This window comes from Theropithecus gelada, chromosome 19 (genome assembly GCF_003255815.1).
Source record: "Theropithecus gelada isolate Dixy chromosome 19, Tgel_1.0, whole genome shotgun sequence".
NCBI classification, from domain to species: Eukaryota; Metazoa; Chordata; class Mammalia; order Primates; family Cercopithecidae; genus Theropithecus; species Theropithecus gelada.
The window spans coordinates 987,405-1,014,505 of NC_037687.1; the positions used below are offsets into that span (position 1 = coordinate 987,405).

At 61.1% G+C, this 27,101-nt stretch overlaps 2 protein-coding genes across 12 annotated transcripts in view; one reads left to right on the top strand and one right to left on the bottom strand.

Moving 5' to 3' along the window:
- Window positions 1-21,762, top strand: ARHGAP45 (Rho GTPase activating protein 45). 4 transcript variants are annotated; one of them, XM_025368179.1, is made up of 23 exons: window positions 1-237; window positions 2,488-2,818; window positions 7,510-7,653; window positions 7,869-7,953; window positions 8,073-8,145; window positions 8,350-8,416; window positions 8,505-8,642; window positions 8,721-8,785; window positions 8,992-9,102; window positions 9,177-9,257; window positions 12,182-12,370; window positions 14,087-14,224; window positions 14,312-14,502; window positions 14,636-14,754; window positions 14,839-14,922; window positions 15,056-15,160; window positions 15,265-15,437; window positions 15,862-16,050; window positions 16,137-16,274; window positions 17,189-17,415; window positions 17,491-17,701; window positions 19,078-19,186; window positions 20,820-21,762. In XM_025368179.1, exons 1-23 carry the CDS (start codon window positions 100-102, stop codon window positions 21,158-21,160), a joined length of 3,447 nt encoding a protein of 1,148 aa, XP_025223964.1. In that variant the 5' UTR covers window positions 1-99; the 3' UTR covers window positions 21,161-21,762. The 4 variants fall into 4 exon arrangements, with proteins under 4 accessions (XP_025223964.1, XP_025223966.1, XP_025223965.1 ...); XM_025368181.1 differs by lacking the exon at window positions 1-237 and adding an exon at window positions 1,074-1,575; XM_025368180.1 differs by lacking the exon at window positions 1-237 and adding an exon at window positions 1,584-1,756.
- POLR2E (RNA polymerase II subunit E) overlaps window positions 6,545-27,101 on the bottom strand; it is a 24,316-nt gene continuing 3,759 nt past the window's right edge. For 4 of the 8 annotated variants that reach the window (XM_025368192.1, XM_025368189.1, XM_025368197.1 and 1 more), the window contains 6 exons: window positions 26,382-26,497; window positions 25,546-25,626; window positions 25,041-25,099; window positions 24,872-24,950; window positions 24,464-24,543; window positions 23,256-23,786 (listed from right to left, as the gene is read on the bottom strand). In XM_025368192.1, coding sequence (XP_025223977.1) covers window positions 24,478-24,543; window positions 24,872-24,950; window positions 25,041-25,099; window positions 25,546-25,626; window positions 26,382-26,497 — 401 coding nt within the window. In that variant the 3' untranslated portion in view covers window positions 23,256-23,786; window positions 24,464-24,477. Of the gene's footprint in view, window positions 6,575-22,067; window positions 22,084-23,255; window positions 23,787-24,463; window positions 24,566-24,871; window positions 24,951-25,040; window positions 25,100-25,545; window positions 25,627-26,381; window positions 26,498-27,101 lie in introns of those variants that run through there. The other 4 variants (XM_025368195.1, XM_025368196.1, XM_025368191.1 and 1 more) reach the window with 4 other exon arrangements.

The following is a 27,101-nucleotide window of genomic DNA, read 5'->3' on the forward strand; positions in this document are numbered from 1 at the left end:
AGAGGAGCCCACTGTCCCGGAGCACACGCCTCCTGGCCGGGCCAGAAGCCCATCCGACATTCAGCTGACCCTCACCCCCTGATCCCAGCCCTCAGAGCCATGAGTCGGGGGCAAAGAGTTCTCAAGGGTCTGCTAGGCTGGGTTTGCACTTGGACCCCGGCCTGGAGAGCCGGACTTGGAGCAAGTGGCTGTGGCCTTCATGTCCTGTGCCCCAGAGATCTGCCCCTCCCACCCGAGGTAGGTGGGAATGGGGTTTGGGAAGAAGGTTGGGGTTTTGGGATTGGGAGTGGGGTTCCGGAAGGGGACAGCAGGGAGACTTGGGGAGGGGAGAGAGTTCACACTGGGGGATGGGGGTTGGGGGAAGGTAGGAGGCTGGGATCTGTATGCCTGCAGATGCCCCAGGTCTTGGCCAATGCCGCCTCAGGCTGTTATCAGCAACGGGTGCCTGCGTCCTGCTGCCCAGCACGTCCGGTGGTCCGGAGCCACTGGAATGCAGCAAGGGAGGCGGGGCTGGGGACCTTAGCTAAGGGCAGTGCTGAGATCTGGGGCAACATGATACGGCCCACGGGGCTGCTGAGAGGTAACCAGGTGTCCTCAGCATATTCTGACGATGGTGGGGTCCACACTACAGCTTGGGAACCCCTGTGCAGGCAGCCTAGGAGGGGGTGGACGCCGGGGCCCACAAGGACAGGGCTGGGTGAACTGTTCTGACTCTTCCTGGAAGTCTTTGCACCCAGGGCTTCGGTTCTGGGCCTCAGTTTCCCCGCCTGTCCTCGACCTGGCCCACCTCCCGGGGCTGCAGGGCAGGTGATGGGGGTGACCCTACTCTGCCCCGCCCTGCTGGGGCCCGGCCACACCCTAGGGTCTGCAGGGGAGGAGGTGGAGCGGGGGCTTGCCTTTAGGGAAAAGGGGGCTGTAGGGGCGCAGCTTCGCCCTGTGCGTGTGTCTGGGGTCTGAGTGCGAGGCTCCGGGAGCTTGGTGGCGTCTGAGTGCATGTGGAGGTCCGGGTCTCTGCGTGTCATCGTGCACACGTGTCTGTGCACGCCCAGTCGCGTCCGGGAGTGAGGGTCAGCACCCTGCAGGCGGCCGCCCTGTGCCCGCCGAGGGCCACAGCGTCAGGCAGGGGCTCCGCGTCCCACCCCGCGAGCCGCGCGGCTCTGAGCTCCCGAAAGCGGAAGCGGGGGGCGCGGCCCGGGGCTGGGGGCGGGGCCTGCGACCTCACCTTCGCGCCCACTCCGCAGAGCTGCAGGCTGAGGCCGGGAAGGGTCGGGGGCGAGGCCGCGTCGCCGCCTCCCCGAAGTCTTTTCCTGTTGGGGGGAGGGCCCGTCAGTGACGGCCGGGCCTGTCACGTGGGCCTGACAGCTGGGGAGGGGGTGGCCGTCGACAATGTGGTCCCGAAGCGGCCAGCGCCGGGAGCTGCAGCGCTGAGACCCCCAGCCCGCCTGAACCAGCCCGCCCCCTCGGGCTCCCAGCCTGGGCCCCATCATGTTCTCCAGGAAGAAACGAGATCTCATGAAAACCCCTTCCATCTCGAAAAAGAACCGCGCGGGAAGCCCCAGCCCGCAGCCCTCGGGGGTGAGTGGAGCCCGGGCGCAGACCTGGAGCTGACACCGGCCGCAGGGAGACAGGGACCCGCCCTGTATACTCGGGGCCTATGCTGGGGCGGCGGCTCGGGGCTCGTGCCAGTTACAGCCCCTACCGGGCGGGACGGCGGGGGCCACAGCAGAGAGGCCGGGACCCCGGCATTCAGCTCACGGTAGGGACCCTGGGAGTGGTGGCCGCCTCCCTCCACTCCATCCAGGGCTGGCCGCGGGGCCCAGGGAGCAGGAAGGGAAGGTGCCGAGTTGGGACAATGTTGGGTTTGGGCCGCTGCAGGTTGGGGGCTTAGGCAATCTGGGGGCTCTGGGAGCCGTTGAGATGGGAGGGCTGTGGCCTGGCCATTGGGTTGATGTTTGACCGGGCAGCAGATCCTCTAAAGGGATCCACCAGGTTCAAGGGCTGGGGAGTGTCTCCAGACCTGGGGTGTCTGCAAAGCTGGGGGTCTACAAAGCTTGGGGGATCTGGGATGTCTACAGGCCTGGGGCTGTCTATAGGCTCTGGGGGTCCATGGACCTTTAGGGGTACAGACATAGAAGTGTCTTCACTTAAAGTAGCTGTGTTGTAGGAGCCTGAGGGGGGCTTGAAGGGCTGAGGACCCTCCCCACCCCCACCAGGAAGTGGGGACCCCCCTCCCGCGCCTCCCCGCAGGCCCCGCCCCGGCTGTGGTTTGGGTAGGGACCGTTGTTTGTGAAAGCTCTAGGGAAGAGGATGTTGGGTAACAGGTGGGGGGGTATGCTACCAAATCTCGGCCCTGTGACCTCTGGCCTTTGACCCCTATGGGGTCAGGGTGACGATGGCCCTCCACAGCCCCATTTAATTTCTGGGGAAACTGAGGCAGTGTCCAGGCCGGAAAATCCGTTTAACGAGCTCCCCTTGGACCTGTCCAAGGAGCTGCCCAGGAAGGATGGAGTTGATGCCGTGTTCCCTGGACCAAGCCTGGAGCCATCTGCTGGGTCCTCCAGCGCCAAGGCCACAGGCACCCTCAAGCGGCCTACCAGCCTGAGCCGCCATGCCAGTGCAGCTGGTTTCCCGCTGTCGGGTGCCGCCTCCTGGACACTGGGCCGGAGCCACCGGAGCCCGCTGACAGCTGCCAGCCCGGGCGAGCAGCCTACCGAGGGTGCCGGCCCAGACGGCGTCGAGGACATCTCCCATCTGCTGGCCGACGTGGCCCGCTTCGCTGAGGGCCTTGAGAAGCTTAAGGAGTGTGTGTTGCATGACGGTGAGAGCCATGGGGACACGGAGGCCTGGGTGGAAGACAGAGCCAGACCCAAGGGAGGATGGAAGGAGGGACTTGGGGAGGCTCAGAAGGGAATGGCAGGGAGGGCTGTGTGGAAGAGGCCATGACAGCTAAGGCTTTGAGGGATGTGTAGGAGTTTGGTGGGGGGAGTCTCTGAGTGTACACTGGCTCAGGAGGGTGCCCAATTTATTTATTTATTTTAAAGGAGCTGATGGCAATTAGGAGGGAAAGGCAGAGGAAATGTCCCATGCACGGGCTCAGAAACATGGAAACAGAGAATGCATTTGGAGGCCAAGGTGTGGGGTGCCGCTGGTGTAGGATGAAGGCATGACAAGGCCAGGCAGAAGGGCAATGGGGAGCTATAGAAGGTGTTAGAGCACAGGACAGATGGGGGCAGATCTGTGTCTTGGAACGAAGCAAACTGGGGGTTGGCTGAGGTCTGGATGGAAAGAGATTCAGGAGGCACAGCGAGGGGTAGGATGGGGGCATCAGGCGGCTGGAGGTGCTGGGACCCAGAGGCCTGCAGGCCGGCAGTTCCGTTTTCTCCTCCACGCGGCCGCTGACAGCCCTGCTTCCTGCCAAGTTATTTTCATCTGCTTCCTGTTTGTCCCTGGCAGCCCAGGCGGGCACCTCATGTGCTGCCTTCAGCTCCTGGCTCCTCCTAGAAACCACAGTGCAAGGGTCATGCCAGGCGCTCTGATCTGCTCCAGGCAGGCGCCCATTTTACAGATGACGAAACTGAGTATCTAGTGAGGCCCTCACCCCTGGCTCACCCAGCCAGTGCAGGGCAGAGCCAGGACTGGACCTCAAGTGTTGGAGTGGCCTCTGCACCTTCAGGGCGCTAGTTGGGGAAGGCCCGGTCCCCGCTGGGAGGAGTGGGAGCCCCTGGGTTATCTGGTCCCATGGGCGGGGACTAGGCTGGTTTCCTGGGGAAACCCTAATCTCGGTTCCTTTCCGATCCTGGCGCTTCCTTGGAGGCCTGGCCTGGGCGGGGCTCAGCTCCCAGGCTCCTGCAGGAGGTCCGAACTGGGCCAGCCAGGGTGGGACACTTTCTTTTTTTCTTTTCTTTTCTTTTCTATTTATTTATTTATTTATTTATTGATACAGGGTCTTGCTCTGTTGCCCAGGCTGGAGTGCAGTGGTGTGATCGAGGCTCACTGTAGCCTCGAACTCCTGGGCTCAAGCCAACCTCCCACCTCTGCCTCCTGAGTACTTGAGACTACAGGCATGAGCCACTGTACCTGGCTTATTTTATTTTATTGTTTTTGAGATGGTGAGATGGAGTCTTACTCTGTTGCCCAGGCTGGAGTGCAGTGGCGTTATCTTGGCTCACTGCAACCTCTGCCTCCTGGGTTCAAGTGACTCTTCTGCCTCAGGATCCCAAGTAGCTGGGGCTACAGGTGTGCGCCACCACACCCAGCTAATTTTTGTATTTTTAGTAGAGATGGGGTTTCACCATATTGGCCAAATTGGTCTCTAACTCCTGACCTCATGATCCGCCCGCCTCAGCCTCCCAGAATGCTGGGATTACAGCAGGCATGAGCCACCGCGCCTGGATTTTTTTTTTTTTTTTTTTTTTTTTTTTGGTGAGACAGAGTCTCACTTTGTCACCCAGGCTGGAGTGCAGTGGTGAGATCTCAGCTCAATGCAACCTCCACCTCCTGGGTTCAAGTGATTCTTCTGCCTCAGCCTCCCGAGTAGCTGGGATTACCGGCGAGTGCCACCGTGCCCGGCTTTTTTTTTTTTTTTTTTTTTTTAGTAGAGAGGGGGTTTCACCATGTTGACCACGCTGGTCTTGAACTCCTGACCTCAAGTGATCCACCCACCTCGGCCTCCCAAAGTGCCAGGATTATAGGCGTGAGCCACTGCGCCCGGCCAATTTTTGTACTTTTTGTAGAGACCGGGGTCTCCCGATGTTGCGCAGGCTGGTCTAGAACTCCAGAGTTAAAACCATTCTCCCGGCTCCGCCTCCCAAAGTGCTGGGATAACAGGCCTGATCCACCGCGCCCGGCTGGGGGCGCCTTCTGTGCGTCTCGGGGCCGCCCCAGGCCAGAGGAGACCCTGGCCACTAGGATGTGGGCTCTAGTCCCGATGCTTCTCAGCTGCTGAGACCCTGGCGAGCCCATTCCCTCTCTAGGTGTCAGGTGACTTGTCTATAAAATGGGGCCACCTGCCTGCAGCGATGGTTGTGGGGTCCACCCCACAGCTTGGGAACCCGCGTGCAGGCAGCTAGGAGGGGGCCCACATGGACGGTGCGGGCGGCCCGGGGTCACCCCGACTTTTCCCGGGCTTCCTCGTTCCCGGGCTTCAGGTCTGGGCCTCAGTTTCCCTGCCCATCCTCGACCCTCCCCACCTCGAAGCTCTGCGGGTAAGGAAGGACCCTGACTGGGGCGAAGGGGACGCCAGGGCGGGGTTTCTCTCGCGGGGGCGGGGCCTCCGGACCGGCCGGAGCCGGTTTGGCCACCGGAGACCCCCTTCGGTCAGCCGCCAGGCCCCACGCGCTCGCGGTCTCCGCGCCCCGACGGCTGCGCCATGTGTATCTGCGGGACGGCGCACCCGGCGCTGGATGAGGGCCCCGTGCGCTGCCGGGCGGGTCCCCGAGGTGAGGGGACAGGTGCGGGGTGCGGGGTCCCCAAGCGCGTACGGGAGCACGTGGCACTTGGGCCGTTTGCCGCCCGCGGTGGGGGAGCAGCGGCTGCCGCGCGCCTGGCCTGGCCGTGCGCACCTGGACATCCCTGCGCTGCGCAGGGGTCGTGCCGGCCGCTGGCTTCCTGGGTGGAGGCGGCGCGGGGACAGCGGGGGCGCAGGCCCGGGCCGCGCGCGCGGAGTGGCGGGCGCGGGGCAGGAAGGTCCCGGGAAGGGGCGTGGCCGGGGCCTCCCAGCGGCTTCCCCGAGCTCCTGGAGCCCCAGTCCCATTCCCGGAGTCCGCCGCATCCAGCAGCGAAGACGTGCTCCGGTGCTGGGTCTCATGCGCGGCGGCGGCCAGTGGGGAATCTCTGGCGGGTGACTCGGGCGGTCTCTTCCCGGAGGTGACATTCACCTGGGGTCTTTGGTGCCGAAAGAGACGGGGCAGTTATTTTTTCAGATTTCACTTTGTATTTGGGTCATTCTCTGAGCGGTACAGTCAAGTGTCAAAACTGCCCCTCCCGCTGGTCTCTGTCCTCTCTGGCACCTTTCCCCTCGTACGAATTCCGTGGGTTTGTTTTCACTACATGGTGTGTGCCTGGCTCTCCATGTTTCGCCTATACCCTCTGCTTTTTTCCTTCTTTTCTTTCTTTATTTTCCCTTTCCTTTACTTCTTTTCTGAGATGGAGGAGTCTCACTCTGTCGCCCAGGCTGGAGTGCAGTGGCGCGATCTCAGTTCACTGCAACCTCCACCTCCCGAGTTCAAGCGATTCTCCTGCCTCAGCCTCCCAAGTAGCCAGGATTACAGGGGCGCACCACCACGCCGCTAATTTTTGTATTTTTAGTAGAGATGGGGTTTCACCATGTTGGCCAGGATGGTCTCGAACTCCTGACCTCAAGTGATCTGCCTGTCTCGGCCACCCTAAGTGCTGGGATTACAGGTGTGAGCCTCCGTGCTTGGCCCTCTCTGCTTTTTTCTTCTTCCGTTTGAGAACGTTCGATAAGGGCATTTACCTTTTTGTTATTTATTTTATTTCTTTTTTTTTTTTTTTTTTTTCTTGCGACAGAGTCTCATTCTGTCCCCCAGGATGGAGTGCAGTGGCCAGATCTCGGCTTACTGCAAGCTCCGCCTCCCGGGTTCACGCCATTCTACTGCCTCAGCCTCCCGAGTAGCTGGGACTACAGGCGCCTGCCACCTAGCCCGGCTAGTTTTTTGTATTTTTAGTAGAGACGGGGTTTCACCGTGTTAGCCAGGATGGTCTCGATCTCCTGACCTCGTGACCCACCCGTCTCGGCCTCCCAAAGTGCTGGGATTACAGACTTGAGCCACCATGTCTGGCCTTGTTATTTATTTCTTACAGAGATAGGGTCTCACTGTATTGCCCAGGCTGGTCTTGAATTCCTGGGCTCAGCCTTCCAAAGTGCTGGGGTCACAGGTGTAAGCCACTGCCCCTGGCTGAGGAGGGCAGTGAAAGCCAGGTTCCACCACCCTCTTCTGCTCTAACACCTTCTATGGCTCCCTATTGCCCTGGAGATAAAGCCAGGCAGCATCCCTGTGCCTGGCGCTCTCATGCCGTTAGAGCTAAGTGTAGATGGAGAAGCCGTGTGACTGTTGAGAAATGACTTCTCCTCTCTATGCCTCAGTTTCCTCACCCAGGTAGGAAGGGCAGAGAGAGACCTGGACAGGGCTATTAGCAGTCCTGAGGGGTTAGGGCAGGGAAGGGGCCTGGTGGGCTGCATGGAGGAAGGGGCTGCAGGACTGTAGCTTGAAGGATAAGAGGCAGTTTGCTTTTTGGAGGGACAGGAAAAGTGTGTTCTGAGCAGCACAGAGGGCCTAGGCCAAGTCTGGCCTTTGCTGATCTGGCCAGTAGCCCAGGGAGGGACAGTGCCCTCCCCGCGGTCTCGAAATGAGCCCCAGGCATCTGCCCTCTCCCACCTCTGCCTCAGTTTCCCCATCTGGGAACAGGAGCTCTGAAGAGGGAGGAGGTGGACAGACTTTCCCCGGGACCAGGCCCCACCCCACTGCTCACTCCGACTCTGCCCAGCAGACCTCCTTGAGGCCCGCCGCCCGCTGGCCCACGAGTGCCTGGGTGAGGCCCTGCGTGTCATGCGTCAGATCATCTCCAAGTACCCGCTGCTGAACACCGTGGAGACGCTCACGGCAGCCGGCACCCTCATTGCCAAGGTCAAAGGTCAGCCTGCTGGAACAGGGCTGCGAGGGCTCTTTTCCTGGAAGGGCATCCTGGAGGAGGGCATGTTTGAAGTGGGTTTTGAAGGATGCATAGGAGTTTGACAGGCACAACAGCTCCCTGCTGTTCCCACTGGGTTGAGGGCTCTGGTCAGTTCTTGCAGGGATGGTCACCTCCCAGAGTGGGCCCACCTCCTTGCCCTTCTCTCTGCTTCCCAGCCTTCCATTACGAGAGCAGCAATGAGCTGGAGAAGCAAGAGTTTGAGAAGGCCTTGGAGACGATTGCTGTGGCCTTCAGTAGCACGTGAGTGCGGGAGCCTGTGGGTCAGAGCAAGGGAGCGTGAGTGCGGGAGCCTGTGGGTCAGAGCAAGGGAGCGTGGGGGGCCCGGGTGTCTCTCGATGGTGACCCCGCTGGTCCTGCAGAGTGTCCGAGTTCCTCATGGGTGAAGTGGACAGCAGCACCCTCCTAGCAGTGCCTCCCGGGGACTCGAGCCAGGTGAGTGGAGTGGGCCGGGGCCACCTGTGTCCAGCTTCTGGAGGCCAACCGGGTTCAGGTCTGCAGGGCCCGGCCAGTCACCCTGCTGCCCCTGTGTGCCTCGGTTTCCCTCTGTGTCCGGGGGGGCAGCAACCGTCCCCTGAAAGGTGGGCACTGCGCAGGGCCCCGCATGGTGCTGGTCTCACCTGCGTCTCCATCCTACAGTCCATGGAAAGCCTGTACGGACCGGGCAGTGAGGGTACCCCTCCCGGCCTTGACGACTGCGATGCCGGTAAGCCCTCACACAGCACAGGCAGGCATTTGAGGGGTGAGCCATTGTGGGAGTCGGGCCACGCTGAGCAGGCCCCTGTTCCCTGCAGGCTGCCTGCCCGCCGAAGAGGTGGACGTGCTGCTGCAACGCTGTGAGGGGGGCGTGGATGCCGCGCTCCTGTATGCCAAGAACATGGCCAAGTACATGAAGGACCTCATTAGCTATCTGGAGAAGCGGACGACGCTGGGTGAGAGCTGGGGTCCCTGCAGGGTGGGTCTGGAGGAAGGCCTTGTCCCAGCATCTCACACCCCTCCCCGGCCCGCAGAGATGGAGTTTGCCAAGGGACTGCAGAAGATCTCTCACAACTGCAGACAGAGCGTCATGCAAGAGGTGGGGGCCCCCTGGGCACGGGGCGGGGGTCCCTGGGCCCAGGTGTGAGTCTCAGCCCCATTTCAAGGACCCAGGGACCAAGAGCAGGGGCTTCCCCTCTACATTAACGGGGGTGGCTGCAGGGACCAGGGAGGTGGTGGCTGGGGGTGCTGGGGCTGCCCTGCCTCCATCCCTCCCCACCCAGTGACCCGGTGCCCCACCCACAGCCCCACATGCCACTCCTGTCCATCTACTCGCTGGCCCTGGAGCAGGACCTGGAGTTCGGCCACGGCATGGTGCAGGCGGTGGGCACCTTGCAGACCCAGACCTTCATGCAGGTGCGTGGTGCCTGGATGGGCGGGCTGGGCCGGGGCGTCACCAGGGTACCCACTCACAGCCCGTCTCGCCCCAGCCCCTGACCCTGCGGCGGCTTGAACACGAGAAGCGCAGGAAGGAGATCAAGGAGGCCTGGCACCGCGCCCAGAGGAAGCTGGTGAGGCGGGCGGGAGGGGGCGGACGGGGGCGGGCAGCGGGTCTCGGCGCAGGCGCAGTCCCAACCCCAGCCCCATAGCGGGGACCCTGCGGTGAGCTCTGCACAAACCCCGGCCTCCTGCGCATGCGCGGCCTTGCAGGTTGAGCCCCAAACCGGGTCGGAGATGCTCCAGCCCCACCGCCCCCAGCTCTGCCTGGAAGGACCCAGGAGTCCAGCGCTCACTGCTGTCCCTGCAGAAATGGGGAGAAGCCATGCCTACCTCAGTTGTAAACAGCAGGTCTCCGGGTTGGAGGGAGACTCATGGTCTCTCAGAACTGGAGAAGCTCCATGCTCCTGCCTGTACTTTTTTTTTATTTTTATTTTTTAGCGGAGCCTCGCTCTGTTGCCCAGGCTGCAGGCTGGAGTGCAGTGGCACCATCTCGGCTTTCGCTGCAACCTCCATCTCCCTGGTTCAAACGATTCTCCTGTCTCAGCCTCCCGAGTAGCTGGGATTACAGAAGCACACCACCACACCTGGCTAATTTTTGTATTTTTAGTAGAGACGGGGTTTCATCATAGTGGTCAGGCTGGTCTCGAACTACTGACGTCAGTTGATCCACCCGCGTCGGCCTCCCAAAGTGCCGGGATTACAGACTTGAGTCACCCCACTGGGCTTCCTGCCTGTATTCTCTTCCAACTTCGCTTTTGGGTTATTTCAAAGACACCAGCGCCTTTTTGTTTCTTTCCTTCTTTGTTTTGAGATAGGGTCTTGCTCTGTCACCCAGGCTGGACTGCAGTGACGCAATCATACCTCACTGCAGACTTGACTTCTTGGGCTCCAATGATCCTCCCACCTCAGCCTCCTAGGTTCCTGGGTCTATAGGCAGCGGCCATCACACCCAGTTCATTTTTTTGCATTTTTTGTATGCTCACTACGTTGCCCAGTTTTTGTTTGCTTTTCAGCCGTGTTAACAGGGTCTGCGGTGAGACGCAGCCTCCTAGCTCCTTCCAGCACATACCAGCAAACACGGATCTGCCCTCTTTTGTACACGCGAGGACAGCTTACCTCATGCCCTGTTCTGCTCCTGGTTTTTATCCTCACCTCCGTATAGAGAGGCTCACCCCGTATCAGTCAGCATGAAGCAGCCGGAACCCCTTTTTCGGCTGTGCAGGGCTCAGCTGGGGAGATTGAGTAGGTTATTTCATGGACGTTTTGGGAGTGGCTGAGCTGTTGCTGTTACGCACACCATTGCTATGACAAGCTTGTGCCCCTGTCTCAAGGATGCCTGAGGGTTTATCTGGGATCAGTGCCCAAAATAGAACTGCTGGGTCAAGGGCCGTGCGTGCATGAGCTGCCCTCTCAGGCCACAGCAGTGCTTTTCCTCTTCCGTGAACCCTCAGTTCTTATCCTTTGCTTACTTGGCATTGGACAGTGGCTTCTTATTGATTTGTCAGAGCTTTTTACATACTAGAGAACTTAGGCCTTAATCATGTGAGTTTTAGGCTCCCCTGATTACCCTTCCACAATTTACTATTTGACTTTTGATTTTTACTTGTGGCCTATTTTGCCAGGTAGAAACCTGTGATTGTTAGTAGCAGGAATTTTTTTTTTTTTTTTTTTTTTTTTTTGAGACAGTCTCACTCTGTCACCCAGGCTGGAGTGCAGTGGCTTGATCTCGGTTCACTGCAACCTCCATCTCCCGGGCTCAAGCGATTCTTCTGCCTCAGCCTCCCAAGTACCTGGGATTACAGGCGTCTGCCACCACGTCTGGCGTATTTTTAGTAGAGATGGGGTTTCACCACCTTGGCCAGGCTGGTCTTGAACTCCTGACTTCAGGAGTTCTGCCCACCTCGGCCTTCCAAAGTGCTGGAATTATAGGTGTAAGCCACCGTGCTCAACTAATTTTTATATTTTTGGTAGAGATGGGGTTTCATCATGTTGGCCAGGCTGGTCTCGAGTAGCTAGGACCACAGGTGTGCGCCACCACGTCTGGCTAAATTTTTTAATTTTTTTGTAGAGATGGGGGTCTCACTATGTTGGCCAGGCTGGTCTCGAACTCCTGGCCTCAAGCGATCCTCCTGCCTCGGCCTCCCAAAGCAGTGGCATTACAGGTGTGAGCCATAGCACCTGGCCTTCTCCTAGTAATTGGATGAGTCCATTTGTTTATATGTGAATCTGGTGGTGCACGTTGCGAGGTGTGGCCCCCCAAGCCCACAGGTTTTTGACTAAGTACTCTTCCTGTGGGCGCCTGGCTTCCTGCCTGGGCGGCTTCTCTGTTCTCATCTGTGAGGAGGGAAGTGAAAGCAACAGAGCTTGGAGACGCTGGCCTGTTCCCGTGGGGGTTGGTGTCAGCGTCTGCAGAGCTGCCATTTGAGCTTCTGTTCAGAGCTTAGCTGCGCCTCAGCTTCCCAGGCTGCAGAGTGGACACACAGGACACTCATTTCTCTGAGGGTCCTGTTGCTGGTGCCTCCTCCCGTTCTTTTTTTTTTTGAGCTGGAATCTCTGTTGCCCAGGCTGGAGTGCAGTGGTGCAATCTCGGCTCACTGCAACCCTCGCCTCCTGGGTTCAAGCTATTCGCCGTTCTTGTGCCTCAGCCTCCCGAGTAGCTGGGATTACAGGTGTGCACCACAACGCCCGGCTAATTTTTAATATTTTGGGTAGATATGGGGTTTCACTATGGTGGCCAGGCTGGTCTCAAATTCCTGACCTCAAGTGATCCGCCTGCCTCAGCCTCCCAAAGTGCTGGGATTACAGGCGTGAGCCACCGCGCCCGGCCACTCCTCCTGTTCTTCCGTTGCCGATTGTGCAGGGCCCTCTGCGTGCCCAGCTGGGCCATGGGGTCTTGGTGAGAGAGATGGGGGTGGGGAGGAAGAGAGGAGCTGGGGAGACTGAGTCCCATCCAAGGATGGGGTTGAAACTGGCCTCCGGGCTCCCACACCCACAGCAAGAGGCGGAGTCTAACCTGCGCAAGGCCAAGCAGGGTTACACACAGCGCTGCGAGGACCACGACAAGGCTCGCTTCCTCGTGGCCAAGGCAGAGGAGGAGCAGGCTGGCACCACTCTGGGAGCGGGCAGCACAGTCACCAAAACACTGGACAAGCGGCGACGGCTGGAGGAGGAGGCCAAGAACAAGGTGACGGAGGGTGGAGGCGGGGCTGGAGGGCCCTGGAGGAGGAGATCCAATGCTTGATGTGACATTTACCACTTCCAGTCCTTTGCTTTTAGTTTTGTGGGGTTTTTTTGTTTGTTGTTTTGAGACGGAGTCTCGCTCTGTCGCCCAGGCTGGAGTGCAGCGGCGTGATCTCGGCTCACTGCAAGCTCCGCCTCCTGGGTTCACGCCATTCTCCTGCCTCAGCCTCCCGAGTAGCTGGGACTACAGGTGCCCACCATCATGCCCGGCTAATTGTTTTGTATTTTTAGTAGAGATGGGGTTTCACTGTGTTAGGATGGTCTCGATCTCCTTACCTCATGATCCGCCCATCTCGGCCTCCTAAAGTGCTGGGATTACAGGTGTGAGCCACTGTGCCCAGCTGGTTTGCTTTTTTGAGACAAAGTCTCGTTCTGTTGCTCAGCCTGGAGTGCAGTGGGGAGATCTCGGCTCACTGCAACATCCACCTCCCAGGTTCACACAATTTTCTGCCTCAGCCACCTGAGTAGCTGAGATTACAGGCACCTGCCACCAGGTCCGGCTACTTTTTTTTTTTTTTTTTTTTTTTTTTTTTGAGACGGAGTCTCGCTCTGTTGCCCAGGCTGGAGTGCAGTGGCGTAATCTCGGCTCACTGCAAGCTCCGTCTCCCGGATTCACACCATTCTCCTGCCTCAGCCTCCCGAGTAGCTGGGACTACAGGTGCCCGCCACCACGCCCGGCTAATTTGTTTTTGTATTTTTAGTAGAGATGGGGTTTCACCATTTTAGCCAGGATGGTCTCAATCGCCTGACCTCGTGATCCGCCCACCTCGGCCTCCCAAAGTGCTGGGATTACAGGCGTGAGCCACCGCACCTGGCCAAGAATTTTTTAAAAATTAGCTGGGGGCCGGACACGGTGGCTCACGCCTGTAATCCCAGCACTTTGGGAGGCCGAGGCGGGTGGATCACGAGGTCAGGAGATTGAGACCATCCTGGCTAACACGGTGAAACCCCATCTCTACTAAAAATACAAAAAATTAGCTGGGCATAGTGGTGGGCGCCTGTAGTCCCAGCTACTTGGGAGGCTGAGGCAGGAGAATAGCGTGAACCCGGGAGGCGGAGCTTGCAGTGAGCCGAGATCGTGCCACTGCACTCCAGCCTGGGTGACAGAGTGAGACCCCGTCTCAAAAAATAAAAATATTTTTATGGAGATGGGGTCTAAGGCTGGGCGTGGTGGCTGACACCTGAAAACCCAGCCCTTTGGGAGGCTGAGACGGGCAGATCATATGAGGTCAGGAGTTTGAGACCAGCCTGGCCAAAATGGCGAAACGCCATCTCTACTAAAATCACAAAAAATTAGCCGGGCATGGTGGGTGAGGGGGCATCGGTAATCCCAGTTATTCGGGAGGCTGAGGCAGGAGAATCGCTTGAACCCGGGAGGTGGAGGTTGCAGTGATCTGAGATCACGCCACTGCTCTTCAGCCTGGGCTACAGACCAAGATTTCATCTCAAAAAAAAAAAAAAAAAAGAAAAAAAGAGATGGGCGGGGGGGCAGGTCTCACCATGTTGTTCAGGCTGGTCTCGAACCCCTGGCCTCAAGCAAGTCTCCTACTGTGGCCTCCGGAGGCGCTGGGGTGACAGGCTTGAGCCCGGCCTCCCTGAGGTTTCTGAGTCCTGCACCCCAGGCTGAGGCCTCCCTCTGTGTGCCCGGCCCCCACCGCAGGCGGAGGAAGCTATGGCCACCTACCGCACCTGCGTGGCGGACGCGAAGACGCAGAAGCAGGAGCTGGAGGATACCAAGGTGACAGCGCTGCGGCAAATCCAGGAGGTCATCCGGCAAAGCGACCAGACCATCAAGTCGGTGCGTGGGGTGCTCCGGCCGCCCGGGTGGCGATGGCGGACCGGGCCGCCTCCTCCTGACCCCGCCGTTCTCGGGTGCCGCCCGCAGGCCACCATCTCCTACTATCAGATGATGCATATGCAGACGGCGCCGCTGCCCGTGCACTTCCAGATGCTGTGTGAGAGCAGCAAGCTGTACGACCCGGGCCAGCAGTACGCCTCGCACGTGCGCCAGCTGCAGCGGGACCAGGAGCCCGATGTGCACTACGACTTCGAGCCCCACGTCTCCGCCAACGCCTGGTAAGGCCACCCAGCTGCCCGGTCCCCGGCGCACAGGGCCCTGCCTAGGAGCCGGGCTTCCCTCCATCGGGGGTGTGAAGATGAAGCTGCTTTGCCCCCCATCACCGCCCCTCCTCCCGGTTTATTTCACCAGGTCCCCCGTCCTGCGTGCCCGGAAGAGCAGCTTCAACGTGAGTGATGTGGCGGGGCCGGAGGCTGCCGGCAGCCCCCCAGAGGAAGGCATTGAGGGCGCACCTGCCAAGGAGCGCCGGGGTGAGTGTCCGGCCGGGCCCCGGGGCGGATGCTGGCTCCCTGCGGTCCACCCTGGCCCTTCACCAGAGACGCCTCTTTCTCCAGCCGGGCGAGGACACCAGGTTCACAAGTCATGGCCGCTCTCGATCTCAGACTCGGACAGTGGGCTGGACACCGGCCCTGGCACAGGTGACGGAGGCTCTCTGGCGGGCTGGGGTGTGGAGCTGCTGCCTCTCCTGGGCCTCAGGGCTTCACGCACCACGGGTGATGGAGGGCACCCCCCTTGGCTCGGGGAGTCTGAATGGCCCTGATTCCCGCCCAGGGGACTTTAAGAAGTTCGAGCGGACATCATCCAGTGGCACCATGTCATCCACGGAGGAGCTGGTGGACTCGGAGGGTGGAGCTGGGGCTTCAGCCTTCGAGCAGGGTGAGGGTCCCCTGACGGGGCTGGAGAGAGAGGGGGGTTGGACACAGTCCAGGGGCCTGGCCCTGACCTGCCTTGGTGACACCGGCCGCCTGTGCTGCCCGCAGCTGACCTCAACGGCATGACCCCTGAGTTGCCGGTGGCTGTGCCCAGTGGGCCGTTCCGCCACGAGGGGCTGTCCAAGGCGGCCCGTACTCACCGGCTCCGGAAGCTCCGTACACCCGCCAAGTGCCGCGAGTGCAACAGCTACGTCTACTTCCAGGGTGCTGAGTGCGAGGAGGTGAGTGGGACGCCCCGACGGACAGCTGGGAGCCTTTGGGGTGCCCTCGGGAAGGTCTGGCCCGGAGCAGGGAGCAGTCGGGCGCCTTTGGAAGGAGGCGAATGGAGGGGTGGGGTGGGCCCTTTTAGGTTTGGGGGGCAGTGTTGGCTCTGAGGCAGCGAAGCCTGCAGGGGGTAGACCTGGAGTGTGAAGAGCCCTGGGGCTGTGGCCAGAAAACCAAGGGGCGGGAAGGAGAGGAGGCTGGAGTGGCAGGCAGGCGGGATCACCCCTGGGGTGGAAGCCGGGAGCCACTGTCCAGCTTGTGTTTACAGAAGTTGCCCTGTGGGGGACTGTGAGCGGCCCCGGGGAGGTAGGGTGGAGCCGCTGGGGGCTGCACTGGGCTGGGCGTCCCGGGGCTTGGCTCACTCACTCTGGCCGCCCCCAGTGCTGCCTGGCCTGCCACAAGAAATGTCTGGAGACGCTGGCCATACAGTGCGGGCACAAGAAGCTGCAGGGCCGCCTGCAGCTGTTCGGCCAGGACTTCAGCCAGGCGGCCCGCAGCGCCCCCGACGGCGTGCCCTTCATTGTCAAGAAGTGCGTCTGCGAGATCGAGCGGCGGGCGCTGCGCACCAAGGTAAGGTGGAGGGGGGAGGCCGCTCCCAGCGGGGAGGCGGGCGTGGACCGAGGCTGACAGGCCTCCCCACCCCTGGGCTCCCGCAGGGCATCTACCGGGTCAATGGGGTAAAGACGCGCGTGGAGAAGCTGTGCCAGGCCTTCGAGAACGGCAAGGAGCTGGTCGAGCTGTCGCAGGCCTCGCCCCACGACATCAGCAACGTTCTCAAGCTCTACCTGCGCCAGGTGAGACCCACCGGAGGTGGCCAAGCGGAGCCTGGAAGGGGCGTAGCCAGGCAGGAGGAGGTGGGGTGGGGGTGCTGGAGCTGCAACAGGACTGAGCTGGAGCAGGACTGGTGCAACGCGGGGCTTGGGGAGGACAGGGTGGGCGGGACAGTGCCTGGCGGGGCACTGCTGAGGCTGGGGTCGTGGTCATGGTAGGAGCTGGACGGGGCAGTTCTGTGTCGGGGCACGGACAGGGACAGGAGGGTCCAGGTGGGGGCTGGGTCAGCACGTGGCAGGGGTGTGGCCACAGCAGAAGCACACCTGTCGCTGTGCTGGGGCGGGGCCGGGGCTCGGTGGGGCGTGGCCAGAGCAGGATGGGCGTGTCCAGTGCTTGGCAGGGACCCGTATGAGGCTAGGGGAGGGGCTGAGGCTAGACAAGTGCAGGGCTGGGGGTGGGGCCTGGGCTTGGTGGGGTGAGGCTGGGGCAGGGTGAGTGTGACCAGGGCTTGGCAGGGGCGGGGCTGGGGCTAGGGGCGTGGTCAGGGCCGGGGAAGGGCGGGGCGGGGGTGGGGGCGTGGTCGTATCTGGGGAAGGGCGGAGCTGGGCTGGGATGGGAGTGTTTCCAGCACTTCTCAGGTGGTGGGGAAGGGGTCAGACTGCTGAGTAGAGCCTGAGCTTGTTGGGGTACCTGCAGGGCGGGGTGGGCGTGGCCAGAGCGAGAAAGGGACTGGGGCTGGCGGAGTGGCCCGGGCAGGAAGGGCAGGGCTCATGCTGGGCTGGGAAAGGGGACTGAGGCTGCTCTGGGTAGAACCCGAGCTCGGTGGGGCGTGACCAGTGCTTGGTGGGGGTGGGGCTGAGGCTGCGCACGTGGTAGGCACCACGCGTGGGGGCTGGGCCAGGCCCACCAACACCTGCTGACCCTTGACACCGCACAGCTTCCAGAGCCGCTCATCTCCTTCCGCCTCTACCACGAGCTCGTGGGGCTGGCTAAGGACAGCCTGAAGGCAGAGGCCGAGGCCAAGGCGGCGTCCCGGGGCCGTCAGGACGGCTCGGAGAGCGAGGCAGTGGCGGTGGCCATGGCAGGTCGGCTGCGGGAGCTCCTGCGGGACCTGCCGCTCGAGAACCGGGCCTCGCTGCAGTACCTGCTGCGGCACCTACGCAGGTGAGGCCCGGCATATGGGGTGGAGGGCTCGGGGTCTCGGGAGCCGCTCAGCACCTGGCCCTGCCCGCCCCGCAGGATCGTGGAGGTGGAGCAGGACAACAAGATGACCCCTGGGAACCTGGGCATCGTGTTCGGGCCCACGCTGCTTCGGCCACGGCCCACCGAGGCCACCGTGTCCCTCTCCTCCCTGGTGGATTACCCCCACCAGGCCCGCGTCATCGAGACTCTCATCGTCCACTATGGGCTGGTCTTCGAGGAGGAGCCAGAGGAGACCCCCGGGGGCCAGGTGAGGGTGTGGGCCTGACCAGGGCTGTCCACTCGGGGCTTGGGGAGCAGGGGGCGCTGCTGGGGACAGTCGTTGTGGGATGAAGCCCAAGGAACCACAGGGAGATAATTTAGTTTGGACGGGGTAGTTCGAGAGGCCTGTGTCTTTTTGTCTTTCATGCAAAGAACTGCGCGAAGTCTGCACTGAATCTGGCAGAGGTGCAAAGGCTCTGCGGCGGCCCCTCCACTCTCCCTTGGGGCTGGCATTGGGCCTCACCCTTCAGGCACCCTCCTTCCCCGTTTCCCACCCCGGTGCTGCCTGCAGCCACAAGCAGCACGCTAGCCCAGGTGTCCACAGCCCAGCCGAGCTGCCACTGCACTCCGCTGCGAGGTCAATTCCCTGCTTCAGAGTTTCCTGTCTAGGAGCTGTGGTTTCACTTCTGTTGCCCAGGCTGGAGTGCAATGGGGCGATCTCAGCCCACCACAATCTCCGCTGCCGAGGTTCAAGCGATTCTCCTGCCTCAGTCTCCCGAGTAGCTGGGACTATAGGCGCCCGCCACCATGCCCGGCTAATTTTTGTATTTTTTTTTTTTTTTTTCGCTCTGTCGCCCAGGCTGGAGTGCAGTGGCCGGATCTCAGCTCACTGCAAGCTCCGCCTCCCGGGTTCACGCCATTCTCCTGCCTCAGCCTCCCGAGTAGCTGGGACTACAGGCGCCCGCCACCTCGCCCGGCTAGTTTTTTGTATTTTTTAGTAGAGACGGGGTTTCACCGTGTTAGCCAGGATGGTCTCGATCTCCTGACCTTGTGATCCGCCCGTCTCGGCCTCCCAAAGTGCTGGGATTACAGGCTTGAGCCACCGCGCCCGGCCAATTTTTGTATTTTTAACAGAGATGGGGTTTCACTTTGTTGGCCAGGCTGGTCTCGAATTCCTGACCTCAAGTGATCCACACCCCGCCTTGGCCTCTTGAAGTGCTGGGATTACAGGTGTGAGCCACCGCGCCCGGCCTCTCGTATTTTTTCAATCCATCTTCCCTGGGCGTTTAGTGGGTGTAGTTTCCCGGGTTTGCTCTTGGCTGAGGACAGACCACCTGGGGTGCGGTCTCAGGACAGTGGGGCCCACAGCTCTGACGGTGTCTGTGCTGGGTATGGCCTTTCCGTCCTGTGCTCTTGAAGCTCTCGGGAGAAACCACAGATGGGGACAGGAGCAGCCGTGGGTGGCGAGAAGAGCGGAATTTCAGAAATTCCCGTCCCATGTTCTTTGTGGGAACGGCCAGTGTAGTCACAGCCTGGGCAGCAGCGGGTGTCAGTAGCTGTTAGGGGCTGTGTGGTGTGTTTGTTAATTTGTAACATGGAAAATGGAGCCCTGGCCCCTCCCTGACTTCCTTTCTGCCCTTGCAGGACGAGTCATCCAGCCAGCGAGCTGAGGTGGTCATCCAGGTGCCGTACCTGGAGGCGGGCGAGGGGGTGGTGTACCCCCTGCAGGAGGCTGCGGAGGACGGGTGCAGAGGTGAGTGTGTGGCTGCCCGAACAGCCCCAAGGGAGGCCGGCGTGTGCCACCCGTGGGCGCAGGTGCCATGACCTAGTTGTGCACACGTGGTAGGGTCCACGGCGCAGCACGTTCTGTGGATTTTGTCTGCCACGGAGACCACACCTGTGAGCTACTCGTTCATTTTCTTTTAACCAGCTGCAAACAGGCAAGGCAGTGCCTTTTGAGGCGCCTACCCCGCACTCAGAAACCGGTAATGTGAACGTGCGGCTGACGCTGTGTAAGGCTCCAGGTGCACCAGGCACCTGGCCAGGCTAAGTGCCTTTCCTGCAGCAGCCTCATTTTCTAGAGAAGGGCACGGGGCTGGGGGTTTGACTCAGGTGGGGCTGGCGCCACCTGTCAGAGGCAGCCAGCCCTGAGTGCCGCATCTAGTTACGGTACCTCTGTATTAGTCTGTTTTCACACTGCTGATAAACACCTGAGGCCAAGCGCGGTGCCTCACGCCTGTAATCCCAGCACTTTGGGAGGCCAAGGTGGATCACTTGAGGTCAGGAGTTTGAGACCAGCCTGACCAACATGGTGAAACCCGGTCTCTACTAAAAATACAAAAATTAGCCGGGTGTGGTGACAGGTGCCTGTAATCCCAGCTACTCAGGAGGCTGAGGCAGGAGAATTGCTTGAACCCGGGAGGCGGAGGTTGCAGTGAGCCGAGATCGTGCCACTGCGCTCCAGCCTGGGCAACAGAGCGAGACTCTGGTCTCAAAAAGAGAAATACCTGAGGCTGGGCAATTTACAAAAGAAAGAGGTTTAGTGGAGTTACAGTTCATGTAGGTGGGAAGGCCTCAGAATCGTGGCGGAAAACAAGGAGCGAGTCACGTCTTGCATGGATGGTGGCAGGCAAAGGGAGAGCTTGTGTCGGGAAACTCTACTTTTTAGACCATCAGATCTTGTGAAAACCATTCACTATCACGAGAGCAGCCCAGACTGACTCTCCTCCACCATTCAGCCGTCTCCCGCCAGATCCCTCCCACAACACGTGGGAATTAGGGGAGCTACAAGATGAGGTTTAGGTGGGGACACAGAGCCAGACTCTATCAACACCCCTCTCTCCTTTCCTCCTCCATCTCTGTCTCTTCCCCATCTCTCTCCTCCTCCTCCTCACTCACTGTCCTCTCTCTCTGTCCCTCCCCTTGTCTCTCTCATCTCTCTTCCGTCTCTCCCCCCCTCTCCTCCATCTGTCTCTCCTCATCTGTCTCTCCTCCATTTCTCTCCTCCATCTGTCTCTCGCCATCTCTCTCTCCTCCATCTCTCTCCCCACCTCTCCTCCCTCTCTCCCCTCCATCTCTCTCCCCTCCATCTCTCTCCCATCTGTCTCTCCTCCATCCGTCTTCCCACTTCTCCTCCATCTCTCTCCCCTCCATCTCTCTCCCCTCCATCTCTCTCTCCATCTCTCTCTCCCCATCTATCTCTCCTCCATCTGTCTCCCCACCTCTCCTCCATCTCTCTCCCCTCCATCTCTCTCCCCTCCGTCTCTCTTCCATCTCTCTCCTCCATCTGTCTCCCCATCTCTCTCTCTCCCCACCTCTCCTCTGTCTCTTCTGCATCTGTCTCTCCCCATCTCTGCCTCTCCTCCATCTCTGTCTCCCTTTCTCAGAATCCCGAGTTGTGTCCAACGACTCGGACTCGGACCTAGAGGAGGCCTCCGAGCTGCTGTCGTCATCGGAGGCCAGTGCCCTGCGCCGCCTCAGCCTCCTGGAGCAGCAGCAGAGTGAGGCCAGCCTGGAGGAGGCTTCTGGCAGCCACAGCGGCAGCGAGGAGCAGCTGGAGGCCACCGCCCGGGAGGACGGGGACGAGGACGGCCCGGCCCGGCAGCTCTCAGGATTCAACACAAACCAGTCCAACAACGTGCTGCAGGCCCCACTGCCCACCATGAGGCTCCGTGGCGGGCGGATCGCGCTGGGCTCCTGCAGGGAGAGGCGGCCTGAGTTCGTGTGAGCTGGGGTGGGGCCGGGACCACAGGTGGCTTCTCTCTTGCCTGCTCCTGTCCCTCCAGGGGGGCTCTGTGCGCCGTCCTGGGGTCCAGTCCTGGAGTCGCTGCTGAGAGCACCTGGACTTGGTTGTCCTGGCAGCACGCGCCGCCTCCCAGAAGCTTCCAGGAGCACAAGGGCCTCGGGGCCACGGGGTGTGCCCTGCGCTCTCCCCTGCACCCCGGCCCAGCTGAGCTGAGGAACACTGCTGTCTTGTGAAGTCGCGGTGGCCTTGTTGGTGCCCACAGGGCTGTGTGGATGGAGGAAGCTGTCCCTGCCCGGCGCATGCCCCGGTCATCACAGGGACGGCAGGCCCTGCCCCGCCTCTCACAGGTCTGTTGCAGGGACTCCGGAAACCATTCTGGGAGCTGTGGATGGGGGCAGAGGCTGGGGTCTGGTGCGGTGTCCAGGGTGCAGTCCGGCAGGGCCTGAATAGTGGCCCTAGACTCCCTTTTCCAGAACAGCAGGTGTGGCCACCTGGGGCTTAGGTACACAGTGGGACCTCTCAGAAGCCACCGTGTAGTTTTTCACAGGCACGTGTATTTTGCTGAAATAAAAGTTTTAATCGGGTGTTTTCTGTGGCAGCTGCCAGCCTGGAAGGGGCCAGGGAGGGGACACAGCCCTGCAGCGTGGCCCTGGGCCTCCTCCCAGGGGAGATGTGAGGAAGGGAAACCCCCTGCCACGGGCCCCCGCGAGGTGGGAGCCCAGGTGGTCTTCACGACAGGCTGTGCCAACACTCAGGCATCGAATGACCATGTCGTGTCCACCTGCAGCCCAGGGCAGTCCAGGAGAACGTTCCAGATGCCGGACGTGTTCTTGAGCTCTGAGGTTCCACACGCCAGCCCCACGTGGCCACCAAGCACTGGAAACGTGGCCCATACGCCTGTGGAACTGCGTTTTGTTTGAGACAGGGTGTAACCCTGCGGCCCAAGCTGGAGTATGGTAGCACAATCGTAGCTCACTGCAGCCTTGACTTCCTGGCCTCAAATGATCCTCCCGCCTCAGCCTCCCAAAGTGTTGGGATTACAGGTGTGAGCCACTGTGCCCAGGTAATCTTTTAAGTTTTTTGTAGAGGGGAGGGGTTTCTCTGTGTTGCCCAGGTTGGTCTTTTAACTCCCGGAGCTCAAGCGATCCTCTTATTTGAGCCTCACTGCAACCTCCACCTCCTGGGTTCAAGAGATTCTCCTGCCTCAGCTCCCAAGTAGTTGGGATTACAGGCATAAGCCACCACGCCCAGGTAATTTTTGTATTTTTAGTAGAGACAGGGTTTTGCCATGTTGGCCAGGCTGGTCTCGAACACCTGACCTCCAGTGATCTGCCCACCTCGGCCTCCAAAGTGCTGGGATTACAGGCGTGAGCTACCGCACCCGGCCTCCAGAATGTTCTCATCTTCCCAAACTACGACTGTGCACATGACACACGCTGTCCCCATCCCCGTCCCCAGGCATCCCCATCCTGCTTCCGGGCTCTGACGACTCTAGCGACCTCCTAGGAGTGAAATCAGTGTTTGTCCTTTTGTGTCTGGCTTGCTTTGACCGAAACGATTTTGAAAACACATTTGGAGAGAAGGGGAAGCACCGTCCCTGTCACTCACACACCATCAGACTTAACCTAAAGGTCCCTGCGGGACTGCACTGCGCCATCCCCGGCCTGGGCATCGGAAGCCCTGCAGACCACCGATCACACAAGGGTGAATTACATCCTCATAAAGCTCTTGTGAAATAAACACAGGCGGCTGGGTGAAACTTGGGCAGGCGAGGCCTTCTGAAATCAGACAAAGGGGGAAGTAGAGCCAGATCCCAAACGTGTATACGAGGAACTGGCCGCAAACCACAGCTGCACACACCAGAGAACAACTGCACACCCTCATGGGAAGGGAAGGGAGGGAGACACGCTCACGCCTGATCCAGGAGCACAAGTGGGAGGGCGGGGTGAGGGCCTGGGGAGGCGCTGACCTCCGAAGCCAGGGCCAGAGAATGCCAGCAGGAGGGCCCGCCTGCCAAGCCGACCTCGTGTGCTTGGGGAGACGCAAGGCCACCTGCTAAATACCTTTTCAGTAGGCCTGGTTTTCATAACAAGCGAATTTATTTGCTCAAAACATCTTTAACGTTTGAAAACACCCAACCTCCTACAACAACCGAGAACTCCAGAGCTGGAATCTCACACCCTGGTGGCTCGAGGGTGTGCACAGCCGTGAATGGAGTAAGGAGCCGAGGCTGGGCGGGGGCCACCACGCATCAGGGCCCCCGAGGAAGGGAAGACAAGGGGTAGAAGGCTGAGAGCCTGGGAGGAAGCAGTGGCTGGTGGGAGACCGGGACCCCAAACCCCCAACAGAGGGGACCCAGCACCAACTGCCCCCAGGGTGACCTCCCTCAGGGGCTTTGTCTCTTCTGAAGCTGCATTTTGCACAAATCCACAGGGGAATGGGGCCGGCTGGGCCTCACCCCAGGACGGGAGAACTTGGGTGAAGGCCACCTGCCTTGGGGAGTCCAGAGGAGCAGCAGCCGTGAGAGCTGGGGGGCTGGACTCTGGCAGCGCAGGGGCGTCCGTCCTGCAGGGATGGGGGTCACTGTCTGTGTGTCTGCCTCTAGGGGCTGGGAAAGAACTGGAGGGTGGTCACACGAGTGGGGCAGATCTAGTCGGCCCAGGACAGCCCAACGTCCACTACTGAGCGATAAGGAGGTGCAGGAGGCCCGGCGGGAGGAGGCCTAGGCCACAGTGCAGAGGCTGGGCAGCTCACTTGTGCCCAGCGGTCACACAGGTGTGGGCAGTGGCTCTGACCTCAAAGGAACTGTGCCAGCATCAGACCAGGCCGAGCCCCACCCCGGGCTGAGTGTGAAGTGGGGCTGCCTGCCAGGATAGCACCTCGCCAGGACCAGAGTCCTGGGGAGCTGCGAGGTTCTCACATGAGCAAAGGCTGTCCCGCTCCTAACTCAGGCCAGTCCCTCCCCAGGTGCCCACTCCGGGAAGGGTTGGCCTGAAACCGCCCCTGCTCTCCGAGCGCTGGGGTCTCCGGGCAGGTTTTTAAACCCTCTTCTGGAAAGGCCCGCCACACACCCGCCCGTCTCTCGCTTCTAAGGTGGATCAGTGGCGGGGGAGACGCACGCCCCGCGTAGTCAGGTGGGGCCTAGAGATGTCCCGGGAGCGCCTGGTGGCCCAGCTGGGCTGGTGCTAGGACGGGTTTGCTGCTGAACGAAGCGAGAACAGCTTGGAGGGGACGACACCCCCGCCTCTGACCCCACCTCAGTGCCTGTCCCTCTGGCCGTCTCACCTGTCAGGCGGTGGCTACTGCACCAGCCGGTAGGTGATGTACCTGCCCGCCGTCTCGCTGGGCCGGATGATCTTCACCACCTGCAGAGGCAAAGAGCAGGGGCTGGGAATGCCTGAGGGGCCTCACTGCAGTCACCAGACAGCAGGCGGGCAGCACACGGGCTGGGGATGGCCGGCAGGGGCCCAAAATGCCGACCCTGGGCTGCAGGACCCGCTCCCTGGGAACCTGGGTCACGCTCTTCTCTGGGCCTAGTGACCCTGGCTTTAAGGGGGGGAATTGGGGGTGTGGTCTCGAGGTCCCCTCTAGGCCCTGGGTTGAGGGGCGGGGCTGTCACGGAGGAAGAGAAGCCCCTTCTCTGAGTGGTCAGCTCAAAGCAGCCCCAGGGCCCCTTCTTCCTGCAAGGCTCACCTGCCCACGCTTTATCCCAAAGTAGCGCGCCACAGGGTCCCCCGCCTGGATCCTGGGCAGCTGGTTCTCTCGGAGCTTACTGGGAAGCAGGGTCAGGAAAATGCCAGACGGAGCCGTGGAGGGGGAGGGGGACACGGAAGTCTCAAGGGACAGGGGCTGGAAAGGATACTATCGGGCCAGCAGCTCTGTCACCTCCTCCTTGGTCATGACGACGTGCTCAGGGACCAGCTGCCGAGAGAGGAAGCCACCAGGCATCACCGAGGGCTGGCCAGACCCCACGGCTCCCAGGCGCCACCACAGCCCCTGTGCCTCCAGATGGACAAGAGCCCCGAACCCCCCTCCCCCGACCCCCGCACCCCGGCTGCACAGGCTTCTGAGGCAGACGGGCAGGGCACAGCCGCCTCCCGCTGGGACCCCCTCCTGCCATGTCGGCAGCACCAGGGTCCCTCCACACCCCCAACAGTCCCGGTTCTACAGGCTGGGGTGGGCCTGGGGATCTGCATTTCTAGGAAGCTCCCGGGTTTGGCTGCTGCAGGTCCCGGGCCACCCTTTGGGAACCCCTGTTCTCCACGCACTAACGGGAGCACCCTGGGCCCCAGATCCCACATCTTCCTGGCCACCCGCAAACCCTGCATCTCTGCCAGCCCCACGCAGGCTCCACGGCGGGCGCCCACCTCGTGCTCCGTGATGTTGATGAGCAGCTCCTGCTGCAGAAACTGCTCCAGGATGTACTTGGGGGCCATGTCGACCAGGGACTGGAAGAGAATGGCGCTCAGGCACGGCCTGGAGGGGCCCAGACAACCAACTCCATTTCCTGCCTCAAGCTACATAGAGCTTCCTCGTGTGCCCCAACACACCCCACGTCATAAATCAGAAAACCCCACTGCCAGCCCCCCCCCCAGCCTCTCCGCTCATCAAGGGCCTCTGTCATGAGCAGTGATGAGGCCGTGGAAACTCGGACGTGTTTCCATCCGTCACACGCCTCCAGGGTGACCTCTTCCCCATACGGGGTGCCGCTTTGCGTGACTGCATGAACCCCGCAGCCGGTGGGCCAGGGACTAAACTGCTCTGCTGACTGCCCATCACAGCACGGCAGCCTGGCTCAGGAGTGTCCAATACACAGACGGGGAACATGCCCCGTGCCGGGCCTCCTCTGCATGTCCCCCTGGACATTGGCTCAGGACAAAGAACCTCCGGCTCCCACAAGCTGCACCAGGCCGAGGGCTGCAGCACACAGGCACTGGCGAGAGAGGCATAGTGCCCTCTGCCCTTACGCCCCTCCCGAGCGCCAGGGAAGGACGGCAGCTGCCTGGGGTGGGGCTGGGGTTCAGCAGTGGGGCCATGGACAGGGTGGGAGGGAGGTGGTCAGGGCTTGTCAGACATCCGAGCCACATCCTCCAGGGCACCCTGACGGGCCTGGCCCCAGGCACGTGAGCCGCCTGTGGGCGCTGCTCGGGGGAGGAGGCTGGGGAGGGCCAGAGGCCGGAAGGGCGGGGCGGGGGGTGCCCACCTGCTTGGCGGAGGGCGTCATGCCCTGCTGCACTACGATGAGGGCACGTGTGATGTTCTCCTCCTGCATGCGCTGGCAGTACACCTTGATGGTCTTGATGCCCACCTTGGGCTCCTCTGCAGACAGAGAATGTGCTGGCCTGCACCACCCTGGGCCCTCCCGGCCTTCGCCCACCCAGACCACAGAGCACCTGGGTTCCAGCCCCATTCCACACAGGTGCTTCTCCTGCTCAGACCTCAGCTTCCACGTTTGCAAAACGAGACCTGAGTTGCAGGATCCCAGGACAGGGGAAGAAAGGGCTGAAACCTCATTCACCTAGAGACAAGGACAGGGGCCTGACACCCCTCAGTCACCCAGAGACCAGCGAGAGGCAGAGACCTTCAACTCTGAGAGGCTCCCACCCCGGGCAGTCCTGGGGAGGGGGGGTGACTCAGCACCCACCTGTCCAACAAGCACATCTCACACCCCAGGATGCTCTCTTTAAGAAGCGTCGGCCGGGCGCGGTGGCTCAAGCCTGTAATCCCAGCACTTTGGGAGGCCGAGACGGGCGGATCACGAGGTCAGGAGATCGAGACCATCCTGGCTAACACGGTGAAACCCCGTCTCTACTAAAAAATACAAAAAAAAAACTAGCCGGGCGAGGTGGCGGGCGCCTGTAGTCCCAGCTACTCGGGAGGCTGAGGCCGGAGAATGGCGTGAACCCGGGAGGCGGAGCTTGCA

Excerpts from the sequence above, each read along its gene's own strand:
- ARHGAP45 (XM_025368179.1), top strand. The coding sequence starts at position 100 with ATGAGTCGGGGGCAAAGAGTTCTCAAGGGTCTGCTAGGCTGGGTTTGC. Across the intron at positions 14,503-14,635 it reads CACGTCTCCGCCAACGCCTG|GTCCCCCGTCCTGCGTGCCC; the intron begins GTAAGGCCACCC and ends TTATTTCACCAG. Across the intron at positions 16,051-16,136 it reads GGCGGGCGCTGCGCACCAAG|GGCATCTACCGGGTCAATGG; the intron begins GTAAGGTGGAGG and ends GGGCTCCCGCAG.